Genomic DNA, 14,717 nt, shown 5'->3' on the forward strand with positions numbered 1-14,717 from the left:
GATTAAAAACTTACCAAAGAACTTCAGCAACTTTTTTCCAAGATTAAACGTTCTTCCCATAATGTATCATATCTACTTTTATTCATAAGGTATTATACCACAAATAAATTCCTTCTCTTCAGAAAAATTTATCACTAAATTTTATGAAACGCCTTCACCATAGTCAAAAATTTCATTTTGGAGATAGGTTTTTGCACCTGTTGCCCCAGGTCCTGATCCATCAGGATGTCTGAGGATCAGAAGTAAAACCTGAGTGCTTTCAAAGCATGTTCCTTAGACCATTAGGCATAACCTACAAAGTGCCCCATGGTCATTTCTCTGAGTTCAACCTTTGGTAGCTCAGCTTTTCTCTAACCTGCATGTCAGAATTTCAGATAAAATTTAGTCTGGAAAGTGTTCGGTTAAAAGCAAAACTTGAGGGGCACCTGGGTGGCTCAGTCTTTAAGCGTCTGCCTTCGGCTCAGGTCATGATCCCAGGGTCCTGAGATGAAGCCCCGCATCAAGCTCCCTGCTTGGTGGAAAGCCTGCTTCCCCCACTCCCCCCGCTTGTATTCCCTCTCTCGCTATGTCTCTCTCTATCAAATAAACAAAATCTTTAAAAACAAACAAAACAAAACTTGATCTAGTTCAATGTCCACATTCAACAAATGAGAAAAATAAGGATCACAGTCAGTGTCTGTGGCTAACAAAATATGGTACTGTATAAAAAGCATCTGTATATTCGATGTTGTGCTCCATCCAATCCATGCTCTAATACTAACATCATTTAAAACACTACGCTGACATGAATGCAAAGATGGTATTTTAGCAAGCTGCATTAAATTTTAGCCATTTGTAATGAAAGTAATAATACAAATTACTCAAGTTCCTTAGGAGACTACTGATTTTAAAGACAACTGCAGCCTAGAAATTAATCAGATTAGATCAGAATCTCTGCTCTCAAGGTTTCTCTCCTAGCCCAGTGCCTTGCAGTTTCCCAGCGTATATGCACTAAACTGAAAACTGTTTATGTAACTCATTGTAACTTTATAAATACTCTGGAAAGAATTATATTATGCTATTTCTTGCTGATGTTCCAAGTTAATGGTAGCCTAGCAAATTAGTACTTTCAACATGTTCTATTTATTTAAAATAATTTAACTGAAAATTCAGGTTTTTCCAAATAAATAGTGTTTCTAAATTCACTCACTGTTCACAGTGGGTCATAACCTTCTTTCATACAGAGAGAGCTGGAGAAAACTTCTGTATTACTGCTGCCAAATCTGTAGTCAGTATATACAGAATGGCTAGAAGCCAGATAGTCTGGGCTCTAATTCTGGTTCTGTGAACCTCAGCAAGTAACTTACTCTCTCTGAGGGGTTTGTTTGCTCATTGATGACATGCATAGTACTGCCAACTTCAGGAGGCTGTGGCTGAGGATTACATGAGTTAATATACATAAAGTATACAAAAGTCACCAAGAACAGAGGAAAAACAATGAGCTAATTATCACTATGATTAACTAAGAAATAACAAGTCCATGTCTCAGAGTATGCTTAATTAAAATTGTCTTAAAATTAATTAGAACAAAATTGTACTGTTTTAGCATCAAATTCTGTCACTGATTACATAGAACATACTTACCAACAACCCTGTCCCTTTAAAAGTTACCATTTTATCCTTAACTATGGATGCTTTGTGTTTATGTAGCAGGCAAAAGGTACAACTATTTGATTTTTATACAAGTGTGAAAGGAAAAGATTATGGTTTCTAGTAATATTAACATTAGTGATGACTACTATTTCTATATTATTAATTGATATATTGACCAGTTCAGTCATTTCTCAGATTTTCATTTTATTTTTAAAGATTTTATTTATTTATTTGACAGAGAGAGATCACAAGTAGGCAGAGAGGCAGGAAGAGAGAGAGAGAGGAGGAAGCAGGCTCCCTGCAGAGCAGAGAGCCCGATGTGGGGCTCGATCCCAGGACCCTGGGATCATGACCTGAGCCGAAGGCAGAGGCATTAACCCACTGAGCCACCCAGGCGCACCCATTTCTCAGATTTTAAGGCTACTTCTAGTACATAATCTTCCATGGTCAGGGAGTTTTATATGTAACTGATCTGGGATTTGTTAAAAAATGTAAATAAATAACCTCATAATCATAAAATAAGAATTTCTAAGGCTTAACTTTCTTACGCAGCACCATAGCTGTTCAATGACTTTTCTATTTAAAGGTAACTGTATTTCTTATACAGCTCCTATTTCATGTGACCTATCCTTATTTACCAATATTAGTATTCCACTTGCTGGCTATAAAACACCACCAAAAAAATATGTAACCTAATACACCAGTATTTTTTTTTTTATATTTATTTTAGAGAGAAGGGGGTGCATGCAAAGAGGAGGAGGGCAGAGGAGCAGAGGGAGAAAATCTCAAGCAGACACCAGCTGAGTACGAGACCCTGAGATCATGACCTGAGCTGAAACCAGGAGCATGATGTTCAAATGAGCCACTCAGGTGGCCATATTAATACACACCAGTATTTTAAGAAGTAACTGCAATAAGCACTTCATGTTCACAGTTCTTAAGAGTGAAGCAAATTCTCAGACCATCTTATTCCAGGGGTAGGCAAACTACAACCCAAAAGTAGGCTCACCATCCAGTTTATAAAATTTTATTGGAATACAGCCTTGCCAATTGATGTAAGTATTGCGTCTTCCTGCTTTTGCACTGTAATTGCAGGGTGGAGTAGTTGAACAGACACTAAATGACCCAAAAAGCCCAAAATACTTACTAAAATGATTCCTAACAGAAGTAGTTTTCCAACTCCTGACCTAGCCCAATACTTTCATAAGGATATAAAAGAAAAGTGATCTGTCCAACATATAACTTCTATGTAAAAGATCTTAAACTACAGCTCAAACTACTATTAATCAAACATTCATTATACTAGAACAATTTTTCCAGAAAAAAAGCTCGTGGGACTACTATGAAAAAGAATTCTTATTCATATACAAACCCAATGTAGTAATACTACGATTCACATTTAAAATAAAGTCCCATTACCTCAATGCGTGGTTTCTTTGCTTCTGCTAAAACCTCATCTGCAGCTCGTTTTACTTTAAGAAAAAAAAAGTAAGTAAGTACATAGTTCTGAAATAAGTTTTTCAAAGTTCAATATAAATATGTGACAAAACATACCTTGGGTAGATCTCTGAAGACCTATTTCTAGAGGGGCACTTCTGTCTATGCTTGCGGATGTTGCTAGAGATTTAAAAGAATTATGTAAGAAAATCAGTATTTGATCACATATACTTGACATTATTACAAGAAATGCCCAATACTTGTTATTTCTTACTGCATATAATAATTCTTACAATAATAATTCTTACTGTATATAATACAGTGATTTCCCTAAGAAAAAAAATAAGTTTTAAAGCAGTTTTCTAAAAAATTAGAAAAGATTAATCTGTATTTAAAAGTCTGTAAAAGAACAAAATATTTTTAATAATTTAGTTCACAAATTATTGTAATAATCTGACTGAAAAATCAACTGGTCACTTCATAGAACAGATACTCTAATGTTAATTACCACACATACACACAAAATGTTATCTAAAATAAATAGATAAACATACGTAGAAAGAAAAACTCTTTAAACTAGCATTCGCCTTAAAAATGCAATTTTTAGTTACTCACAAATGGTAAAAAAATAATAATAATAATTACTTTTTAAATTAAATCATTTAATTTTTGAATGGTTCAAAATAATGAAACTAACAGAAGAATGTACCAGTCCCTATCCATCTAGTTCTCACCACCCTCCATTACTGTCAGTCTCTTGTGGATCTTTCTAGTCTCTCTCTGTAGTTACAAGAAATACAAAGATACACTTTTATTATTCTCCTCTTTTAACATATAAAACAGCACACTATACACACTGTCATGAACTTTTTTTTTTTTAACCTAATAACAGAGCTTTAACATATCAGTATGTGCAGCATTCTTTAACTTTCTTTTTAAATCTACATAGTATTTCTTGTATGGATTAATTATAATTTATTTAACTAGTACCCTATCTATCCACGGGCAGTTCAGTTCTAACCAGTTTTTGTCACTACAAACAATGACACATTGTTCATGCATTTTCAATCATACCTCTAGGATAAAGTCTCAGATGTAGTGTTTTCAGTGGGAATTTCATCAAGTGACACTACAACTAAAATTACATTAGGATATCTGTTTCCTCAGGGACTCCTAAGTGTATTATTAAACTGAAAAATTGTTATCAATGAGGCTAAAAAAAATACTATATATACTTTAAATTTATTTTTTTTTTAAAGATTTTATTTATTTATTTGACAGAGATAGATCACAAGTAGGCAGAGAGGCAGGCAGAGAGAAAGAGAGGAGGAAGCAGGCTCCCTGCTGAGCAGAGAGCCCGATGCGGGACTCGATCCCAGGACCCTGAGATCATGACCTGAGCCGAAGGCAGCGGCTTAACCCACTGAGCCACCCAGGCGCCCCTATACTTTAAATTTATAATTATGAGTGAAATAAACATTTTTCAGATGATTTCATCACTTTTTCTTTGAATTTTGTGACTATAATCTATTGGGTTTTTGGTCATTTATACATGTATTTATAGAACCACTTCATATTATCAGTAAGACCGGTCAATTCACTGTGATAGGTGTTGAAATATTTTTTTCCAACTTGTCAGGTCTTTAATAATACAGAACTTTGAATTTTTACCAACCTATTACTTGAATAATCCTATCTTTCCCCCACGGATTTGACCTCCTTCTTTAATTGTGTCAAATTCACATAATTTAACATTTAAAATATAAAAAACCGTTCTATCAGTTTATTCACATAAATTACTAGGGCTCTATAATTAGTTCTACACTCCAAAACAGTATTTTCTCATTGCTCTTCTCCAAACTTTAATGATAGTTACTTTCACCAAATGGATTTTAACATCATCACGTCTAGTTCCACCCCTCCCCTCAAGAAAAACTAAAGATTTTTATTGGGATCATGTTAAATATGTAATCTATATTATGAACTGATTTCCTTAAGCTGTTCTGTCTCCTTGTCTAAGATCATGGAATGTCTTTAGGATTTCCTCAACTTGCTCATTAAACCATTAATTCAACAATTTGTTTTAAAAATACCAAAGGAATATACTTGATGACTAAATGTATTTGTCCTATAGAAACTACAGGAAATGACATGGATGATTAAAGGGTAACTTTTTTCTGGACTCTGAAAAGAAAAACCATTTACTTCCCCTAAAGTACTCTCCCCCACTAACCAGTCTATTTATCAAGCTCACCTGAGATACTTAAAAATAGAGAATCCTAAAATCTATACCAGATCTTCCGAAGCAAAAAAGAAAAAAGTCCATTTTCTAACAAGTGCACCATATAGTTTAAAAAAGAAAAAAGAAAAAAAAAAGTCTTTGCCTATCCTCAACTCCATCCTCCTCGCAGCAGGATTAGAAGCCCTCCTCAATCCTCTCCCAAGATTTTAACCCTTATTTAATCTGTCTTTCACAATGGTAAACATGTTCAGGACAGGAATTTTGCATTTTGTATATAGCACCAAGTACAACGCCTTTAAGAATAACCATTCAAGGAGCACCTGGGTGGCTCAATCAGTTGAGCATCCAACTCTTAATCTCAGCTCAGATCACGATTGCAGGGAGGCTGCTTGAGATTCTCTCCCTTTCCCTCTGCCCCTCCCTATAGCTCATGCCCACTCGCACGCTGCCTCCCTCCATCCACCTCTAATAAATAAATCTAAAAAAAAGTAAATGAATAACCACTCACTAAGTGCTTACTGAATATTCAGTGAGGACAATACAAAAAGATAACACTCCAGATGATGGTCTTTCCATTATGCAAGAGACTGTGCAAATCAGTCTTACTGTTAAAGCCGTGGAGCACAGTATGTGATAAGATAGCTATTAATGACTTAAAGGTAGTAAATTCCACCCCAAGAAAGGTTAGGGCCAATCAGAACTATATTGACTTATTCATACTATTATAAGATTATATAAATTTATTCATACCCATTAATTTATATTATGTAACAATTTATTATACCTATTTATTCATATTTTTTAAGACAGCAAATTAATGATAACTCATTTATACAGGTAAGCACCCACTATTTACCACTGCTCTAAATGCTGGGTATTTAACAAGTGTTTGCCCTCTTAGAGTTTACCCTTTAGTGGGGGAGACAATATATAAATAAACAATATGTAATTTCAAATCAATGTAAGGAATTTGATGAATAAATCAGGAAGATACTATACATAGATGCACACATGTGGCAAAACACTATTTTATATTTTAGAATGGTTAAGTCCTTATTTTTCTAAAGATTTTATCTACTTATTTTTATTTACTTATTTGTGCTCTGCACAAATAAGCAGAGCAGCAGACAGAGGGAGAGAGAGAAGCAGCCTCTCTGCTGAGCAGGGAGCCCAATGCAGGGCTCAATCCCAGAGTCCTGGAATCATGACCTGAGCTGAAGGCAGCCACTTAACCAACTGAGCCACCCAGGTGCCCCTGGTAAGTCCTGACAGAAGACTTAATAAGCACAGATGTGAATGAGATAGTAAGAAGTAAGACATATGACAATGTAGAGAAACAAGAACTAACACAGAGAAAACAGCAAGTACAAAGACTTGAAAAGTTAGGATAGTTAAAAGAATCAATAAGACAGGACTGCCGCAAGGAGAGGAGGGTTGGAAGATGAGGCCACAGAGATGTAGGCAGAAGCAAGATCACATACGTCAGAAAAGAACAAGAAAAGTAAGCTTTATTCTAAGTATGACGGGAAGCCACAAGATGGGTTTGACCAAGTAAGTGACACAATTAAGTTTATATGCATTTTCACAAACAGGTCACTCTAACAGGTAGGCCAAAGACTAGACCAGAAAATACGGAGTGGGGGCCTGTAAGAGGGCTATGCAAGTCTAAAGGGGGAGAATGGAACAGGATAGGATAGAATGTTTTAAAAAGTGTCTTACTTTTAAAGTTAAAAAAAAAATGATTTTGCTCATGAAATTGATCAAAGTAATCAGAGATTCTTCTAGGGTTTTTCCTTAACAACTACATGAATAAAAAAGAATTTATTGAGATGGAAACACTGGGAGACCAGACCTGCTATTTTAGTTTTGTTTGAGGGGAGAAAGGAAGGAGGAAATCAGCATTCTATTTCAGATATGTTGAATTTCACATACCTACTAAATATCCAAGGAAAGATGTGAACAGTGGATTTATAACTTGAGCTTAGGAATAGATCAGTGCTGAAGATTGGTAAGCAAAATAAAATGAGAGATGGACAATGAATAGAAAGAAAATCAAAGGAGTTTGGTGCCCCAAATGCAAGTGAAGAAAGGCTTTCCAAAAAAGAGTAATCAACAGGGGCGCCTGGGTGGCTCAGTGGGTTAAAGCCGCTGCCTTCGGCTCAGGTCATGATCCCAGGGTCCTGGGATCCAGCCCCACATTGGGCTCTCTGCTCAGCAGGGAGCCTGCTTCTTCCTCTCTCTCTGCCTGCCTCTCTGCCTACTTGTGATCTCTGCCTGTCAAATAAATAAAGTCAAATAAATAAATAAAGTCAAATAAATAAATAAAATCTTTAAAAAAAAAAAAAAAGTAATCAACAGTGTCAAATGCTGTTGAGAGGCCAAGATATGGATATGAGATGAAAGGAACTGATAACCCCTAAATCAGTGCTGACTTTTAACAGTGATTTTAGAGATGTTGAGTAGGAAAGTCAGACTGAAGTGGAGTCAGGAGGGAAGCAGTGAGATCACACAATTGTTAACAAAGAATTCAAGACAAATTCAACAGATACTAGGAATGTGGGGTCAAAAAACTGTTCAATGAGAGATCTTACAGTAAAGGGAAAGAGAAAACTAGAAAGCTGATGATGCGAGAGAAGTAACAATTCTTAAAGGCAAAGTCTTTCAGAGTATGAAAGGAAATGGAGTCTATAGACAGAGAAGTGTGACTGGCCTTAGAAGCAAAAATAGTGCATTCCCCATATAAGAAAAGAATGGAGAGCATATGCAAACATATGCTGCTGAAAGTTAATTTTTTAGTGGAAATACAAATTCTCATCCCATTGCTTTTTTATTTCACAGGGGAAGGAAACAAACAATGGCTATTTAAAAGTGAGAGCAAGGGGCGCCTGGATGGCTCAGTGGGTTAAAGACTCTACCTTCGGCTCAGGTCGTGATCCCAGGGTCCTGGGATAGAGCCCCACATGGGGCTCTCTCTGTGGGGAGCCTGCTTCCTCCTCTCTCTCTCTCTGCCTACTTGTGATCTCTGTCTGTCAAGTAAATAAATAAAATCTTTAAAAATAAATAAATAAATAAAAGTGAGAGAAAGTTAAAAATTACTCACATGCTTCACCATTGAGATATCCAAGCAGATCTTTTCGGTCAGGTCTTCTAACCACAGGTATATTTTCAGTCTGAAGTGAAAATTTTAAATTAGTTATCAAAACAACACAATTATAAGGAACAATAAAGACAAACATTGTGTAATGTATGAATTTCATTCCAACAGATCTTGATAGTATTTATTTACGATTTTATCTTTAGGGAGTTAGGCTAAAAGAGCCAATAAAAGTCTTGAAAATTTTTATAAATATTAACTTTAAATAACTTCATTCTTGAAATTCAAGTAAGATATATAAAAAATAATCAGTAAAAATAAAACAATGACCCCTCCTTCTTCAAAATATCAATTGCAATCTTTTTTGTTCCCTTGGCTTACCTTAAGTATTTTTTTATTTTATTCATGATACTCTGCATGCTTTAGGCAATTATCTTTTTAGTCCTACTGCCTGCTCACTTTACAAATTTCCAAGTGCCTTCTTGCTTCAAACACAAAACAGACTTCTTCAAAACATTCTACTTGAACTCCAAAATACACTATCTCACCCATTAACCTAAGTTTTCATAATAACAATAGGTATGTGCTATTTAAGCATGGAGAAAAAAACTTGAGGAAATTATACAAGAAAACATTAATGGCAGTTGTTTACTTTCCATATCACACATTTCTTTTTTATCCTTGAGTGTATACAAAATTCTGTAAGAAAGGGGAAAAGATTAAAAAAATTAAACCTGGAAAATGTATCTATTTTGGTAAAATGGATAATTTCCCTTTAAGCTTCTGTATTAGCAGTTTGTAAAGAGGTATGCAAAACAAATAAAACTGCATACTTTAGTCACCAAGTCATCTTGGGGCCATGAATTCAAAAAATCCTGTAATTACCACAATTTTCCATATCATTTTTATAATATCAACAACGGAGTGCAGGAATGACAGGTGGCTGCAAGATTTTAAATTAAAATCACTTTGTCACTTTATATAAGCAAAAATGAAGTAACAAGAATCCTTTGGCTAATTATCTTATACTAACTACTGCACCATTCTGCACATACTCCTTGATGACAGAAATAAACTATACTGAATCACTTAAAATTAACTTTTTTTTTTAAGAGCAGGCTAAATTTTAATTTCTGCTATGAGTATAAATATTTAAGAGCCTACAGATTTTTGTGTGCTTATTTTTAAAAACCAGCCTACATGGGATATATCATAAATAGTTAAAAGACTTAATTTTCTTTAAATTACTGTTTCTAAGTCTGATAACAAACTTCATCATTTGGTTACTAACAAATTATGGACATAATACAACAAATTGAGAAAGATACAAGTCTATACACATTAAAAAAGTAGCCACGGCTTAGGAAAACTTACTTCAGAAATGGTCTGCTCACAAGAAAGAGCAAACAACAAAAAAGAGGAAAGAATAAAATTTGCAGAACCCTAAAATTATAGAAGTATTTTACTTCTGTGAAGTATTTAAGAAAAACACATGGGAAGAAAGGTAACAATTACAGCTACAACCATTTTTCAATAATATAATTTCTAAATCTAAAGCAAGTACCTGGATCATCTTTATTACCACAAAATGAATGGACACAGTCAACAAAATATCCTAGTTACTGCCTAATTCAGTTTTTAAAAATTTAAGATGAGTAATGTAAGTTTATAGAAACATTGTTATTTTTATCCCACTATTTCCACATCTCAAGTAGTTTTACCATATGTATCACTTCTTCAATATGTAGTAGATTGTGAATATTTATATCCTATTCAGAAACAAGGTGTTCAAATACTGAGATGCTGAAGGCAGGCAAAACTGAAAATAAATGAGTTTGTCAATGAAGTATTAAAAAGGTTTATTAAATTGATTAAAAATTTAAAGTTGTCTGTTAATCTTGGTTCTTTTTGATGCTTCCAAAAAAGTTTTCTCGAGATTAAACTAAAGTTCGGCATATCGGAGTCCTTCCATAGGCTTATGAATTTAAAACATTCCTATAAATGCCTTCAAAACTTCTGTTCTTGTAAACAGTACCCACATTTTACATGAAAGTCACAGATTTAAAAATCCGCATAAATCACAGTGATCTAATTTTGACCCTCGAGTAGACTCTCATACAAACAAACCTTTTATTCTTTTGATCTGAAACCCATGAGGGAAGTGATTCATGCCAAATGATGTCGTCCCACACTGCTTACAAGGACTCTATGGAGTCCTGAAGAGGTCCCTGTTTGGGCGCCAAATGTTGTTGCACACTGAAATAAAGTTCTTAGACACCAATCTTAGTGCACGATGACATAACAATTCCTCCATCAAAAAAGGAAAAAAAAAGAAATAAAAAAAGTTTTAAAATGAATTTTACTTACGGCTGCCCGTCGGACATAAACAGGATGAGAAAGGTGCACATTATTAAGTAGAAACAAGATAGAATCCAATGTGTAGTACTCTCTGGGTTGGCCTTCTTTTCCAGTCCTGAAATAATTAAAACAAGATTTATACTCAATTTTAATTCAACTCCTTGGACTTAATTATATGTTTGAATTTATCTATACTTACTTTGCTACCCAACAATGAATTTAACAGGACTAACAAAAATATCCATAAAGTAGGAAATTTAATAAGTGGAACTGTCATTTAAGCAAAAGAACACAAAGGTAGGTAATGACAAAAAGCAAGAAGGAAAGCACACCCTATTCATACTCTAAGGTACTATATACACTTTTTAGAACTAGCCCAAATTTGGTTCTGGTCTTCGTCAACAGAGAGAGGAATCTAATCAGTTAAAGAGGATCCACAAGAGAAAACAAACCAATTAGGAGAAATACAACTACTGCCAGGGCTCAACTTAGAAGAAATTTATCCTATGTCTCCTAAAGTGAGATACTGCTAAATAGCACCCTTAATGACATTCTTAGAGTAAACACAACAATGAATTTCAGAGGTATAATTCTTACAACATCCTTCAAATTAAACTAATGATGTAAAACATAATGAATTCTAGGTGTGATAAAACAATGCAGTTTAGAGGTGCAGGCTCTTTAATGAAAGCACATAATACTATTTGCTCAACAATATTAGTGTTCAATCTCACCCTTCCTACTACATACTCCTCACCGGAAAATGTCAATGTATTATTTAAATTCATCTGAATACAGCCCAAAGTAATCAGCCCCAACCTACACCTCTCTAGCCTGCATTTCCACTTTTCCTCTAAACTGGTATATTTCAGATCACACATCATTACCAAATATTGTACTACAAAATGTAATACATAGGTAACTTTTTTTGATGATGATATAGAAAAGCAAAGTAACATAATGTACAGCATGTAATAAGGATAGCTATTGTTTACAGTTATGGATGTATGTACACATGCATACAGAGATGAATAAATGAACTAAAAATGTATTTATTGGTGTGATTCACTGTTGTTACAGTTCGAAATCTATTCTAAGCAGTCCTTTTTCCACTACCAGCTTCAATGAACTATCAAAACATTTCCCTTCCAGTTCTCATGCCATTAAGCATGTCCTTTAAGACCTAACCCATCATGGGACACCTGGGTGGCTCAGTTGGTTAAGCGGCTGCCTTCGGCTCAGGTCATGATCCCAGCGTCCTGGGATCGAGTCCCACATCGGGCTCCTTGCTTGGTAGGGAGCCTGCTTCTCCCTCTGCCTCTGCCTGCCACTCTGCCTGCCTGTGCTTGCTCTTGCTTCTCTCTCTATGACAAATAAATAAAATAAAAAATCTTAAAAAAAAAAAAAAAGACCTAACCCATCATGTCACACTCAAGTTCTTTACCCATTCTTTAAAGCTTACTCATTTGTTCAAGAAAAATTTGTAGCACATCTACATCCCAAACACACATCTGTGAAACCTATTCTAATACCCCCACCTAGAAGTGATTACTCTCTTAAAGGCCAAAATGCAATTCTTACCAAATAATCTGTTTTATCTGATCTACTCTGATGAAGTTCACCTCTTTTGAGTCAGGAACCACGGTGTTACGAAATTTTTCTATTCTTCACATTGAACCACCCTACATCGTGACTATTCCTCAACCATGTTTTAAAGAAAAAAAATAAATAAATCAGTTAAAATTCCCATCAATGTAACTATCTGTGCAAATTCTTCTGTAAGGACAAAACGCAGGAAACCCTATGATGTCACTGCATCAACATTTCATAAAGCTCATCGAATCATCAGCCCTCAAGGCCAAAAAACTAGAAACCAACAAACTAAATTTCCCCTAGCTTTTCATCAACTCTTCATAAAAGCCCTGTGCTCCCATTCAATCAAGCGAGATGAGTATGAAGTTCTTGGCCCAAGCTTCCCATCACCCAAATGAAAGACCAATGACAGAAACATCACGACAAAGGCCCCACACGATGATCAGACCTAGTTCTAGAGGTTTTCCTTAATGACTTCAATTCAGAAAACCCCGAGGGGACCAACGTTCCAAGACAGTTCTCTCTAAAACACATTTCCTAAAAACCCCACACCACCCCCCCGTACCTTTCCTAGCTCGGTAACGCGCACCCCCATTTCACCCGTGTAACTCCTGGCTCCAGGAGGAAACTCCTGCCTTCGCCCCTCACTCACACGGGGTGGGGGAGGGCACTTTGCACTCACACGGGGTGGGGGAGGGCTCTTCCAAAGTGACCCCAATCGTTCTAACTTCACGGAGTTGGTCGCCTTCTCTCTCCTTGAGGGAATTTTACGAAAAGATAAAGAAACCAGACCAGGAGCTGCCAGGGGCAGGAGGGATAGTGAAACACATGGCAGCCTGGGAGAGAAAGGAAAAAACAAAAAACAAAAAAACTACAGAACACAGAAAGACGTCTCCAGGACCGGACGGTGTGCCCTTTTCTGCAGCCTCCCACACAGCTAACACTCGACACGCACCCGCAGCGATGAACTAGACAAGTCAGAAACTCCCTTGGTCCCTTTCCCTTCGGCGTCCCAAAGACTTAAAGAAAATGGACTACTCAAGACGCACCTCCTCCGATCCCCTCCTCACCTGAAAGTGTAACTTCTTCTCTAGAGGGAAAACTTTTACCCAGGGACCCGTTTTTTTTTTTTTTTTCCTCCATCCCCAGAGGGAATCGGGGGGAGGGGTTAGGAAAGAGGTCGCCTGGGGGCGCCCAACTCTGCCCGGCCATCCCCCAGGCCACAGCCACGCCGGACTTACCCCCAAACTACATAGTTGGTTTTCACATTCTTGGGCCAGGAGAACTCGCCGAAGATCACTTCGTCTCCCTTCACCACAATCTCCTTCTTCTGGATGTTGTACTGTCGCAGGACGCTGAGCACGTCCGCCATCTTCCCCCCCCTCGCCGCCGCCGCCGCCGCCGGCCCCGGGCGAAGCCGCCGCCGCCGCGCCTGCCTCCTTCTTCCCCTGTTGCCTCGCCCTCTTCCTCCTCCTCCTCCGCCGCCGCCGCGAACCAACAGCAGCCGCACTAGCAGCCGTCCTCGCCTACGACAGCAGCTGGGGCAGTAGACACCCAGGCTGCCGAGGACCCCGCGCTATGAGGCAAGGCCCCGCCGCCGGCTGCCCGTGGAGAACGCCTGACTGCGCGCCTCCAGCGCTCCGCGGCCGCCACCAGGGGGAGCCGCGACCGCCCAGGAACACGCCCCTCCCAGACTTCCACTCGGCACGGGACCGAATCGCGGCCCGAAACTCCGAGCGCAGGGATACGGCGCTCACGTACGGCGCGTGTACGGGGAATATTGCCGGGCGCACGCGCACGGACACGTATCTCGTCCCTCGCAGCGCGCACGCGGCTAGCGACAGGTGCGCGCGCACCTGCGAGGAAGCGGCGTCTTTGCGTCTCTCCAGCATGCACTGAGTGATCGCCGACCCTCTTTGCGCCCGGAGGCTTGTGGCACGTTCCCTTGAAGGGAATGGAGCTGGGCAGAAGAGCTGCGGAATGCTGGGGTTACCGTACCGACTAAATGGGACCCACTAAGTGGCCTCTAAGTCTTAGTGATCTAATGAAGCCCCTATAGAAGGGTGAGGTTTGGTGGGGGGTAGTGTGGGGTGTTTGTTTTGTTTTGTTTTTAGTGTATTCGCATAGTGTTTCAGACCTAGTCTGAAAAAGATCAATGTCGGGCACCTACATTTATTACCTGTTGTTTGACCTTGGCTAAGACACTTACCTTCTCACAGCATTCATTGGTTACTGGAGAAAAGGAGTTAGGATGAGAATATCTAGCATCTACCTAGCAAACCATCAAAGTACCGTTAATGTTGGATCTTGCACTTCAGTTCTTTAGATGATGACTTTTTCCAACCTGGCCCCTTCTCCGTG

The 14,717-nt window shown here is 37.8% G+C and overlaps 1 protein-coding gene across 2 annotated transcripts in view; it reads right to left on the reverse strand.

The window, feature by feature from the left end:
* CDC73 (cell division cycle 73) overlaps positions 1 to 14,007 on the reverse strand; it is a 120,713-nt gene extending 106,706 nt beyond the window's left edge. Inside the window, exons 1-5 of one of the 2 annotated variants that reach the window (XM_059146949.1) lie at positions 13,598 to 14,007; positions 10,773 to 10,878; positions 8,412 to 8,481; positions 3,187 to 3,249; positions 3,052 to 3,104 (exon numbers count right to left, since the gene is read on the reverse strand). In XM_059146949.1, coding sequence (XP_059002932.1) covers positions 3,052 to 3,104; positions 3,187 to 3,249; positions 8,412 to 8,481; positions 10,773 to 10,878; positions 13,598 to 13,728 — 423 coding nt within the window. In that variant the 5' untranslated portion in view covers positions 13,729 to 14,007. The remainder of the gene's footprint in view (positions 1 to 3,051; positions 3,105 to 3,186; positions 3,250 to 8,411; positions 8,482 to 10,772; positions 10,879 to 13,597) is intronic. The other variant, XM_059146948.1, reaches the window with a different exon arrangement.
* Positions 14,008 to 14,717: the final 710 nt, after the last annotated feature.

The sequence above is a fragment of the Mustela lutreola genome, chromosome 14 (genome assembly GCF_030435805.1).
Source record: "Mustela lutreola isolate mMusLut2 chromosome 14, mMusLut2.pri, whole genome shotgun sequence".
NCBI lineage: Eukaryota > Metazoa > Chordata > Mammalia > Carnivora > Mustelidae > Mustela > Mustela lutreola.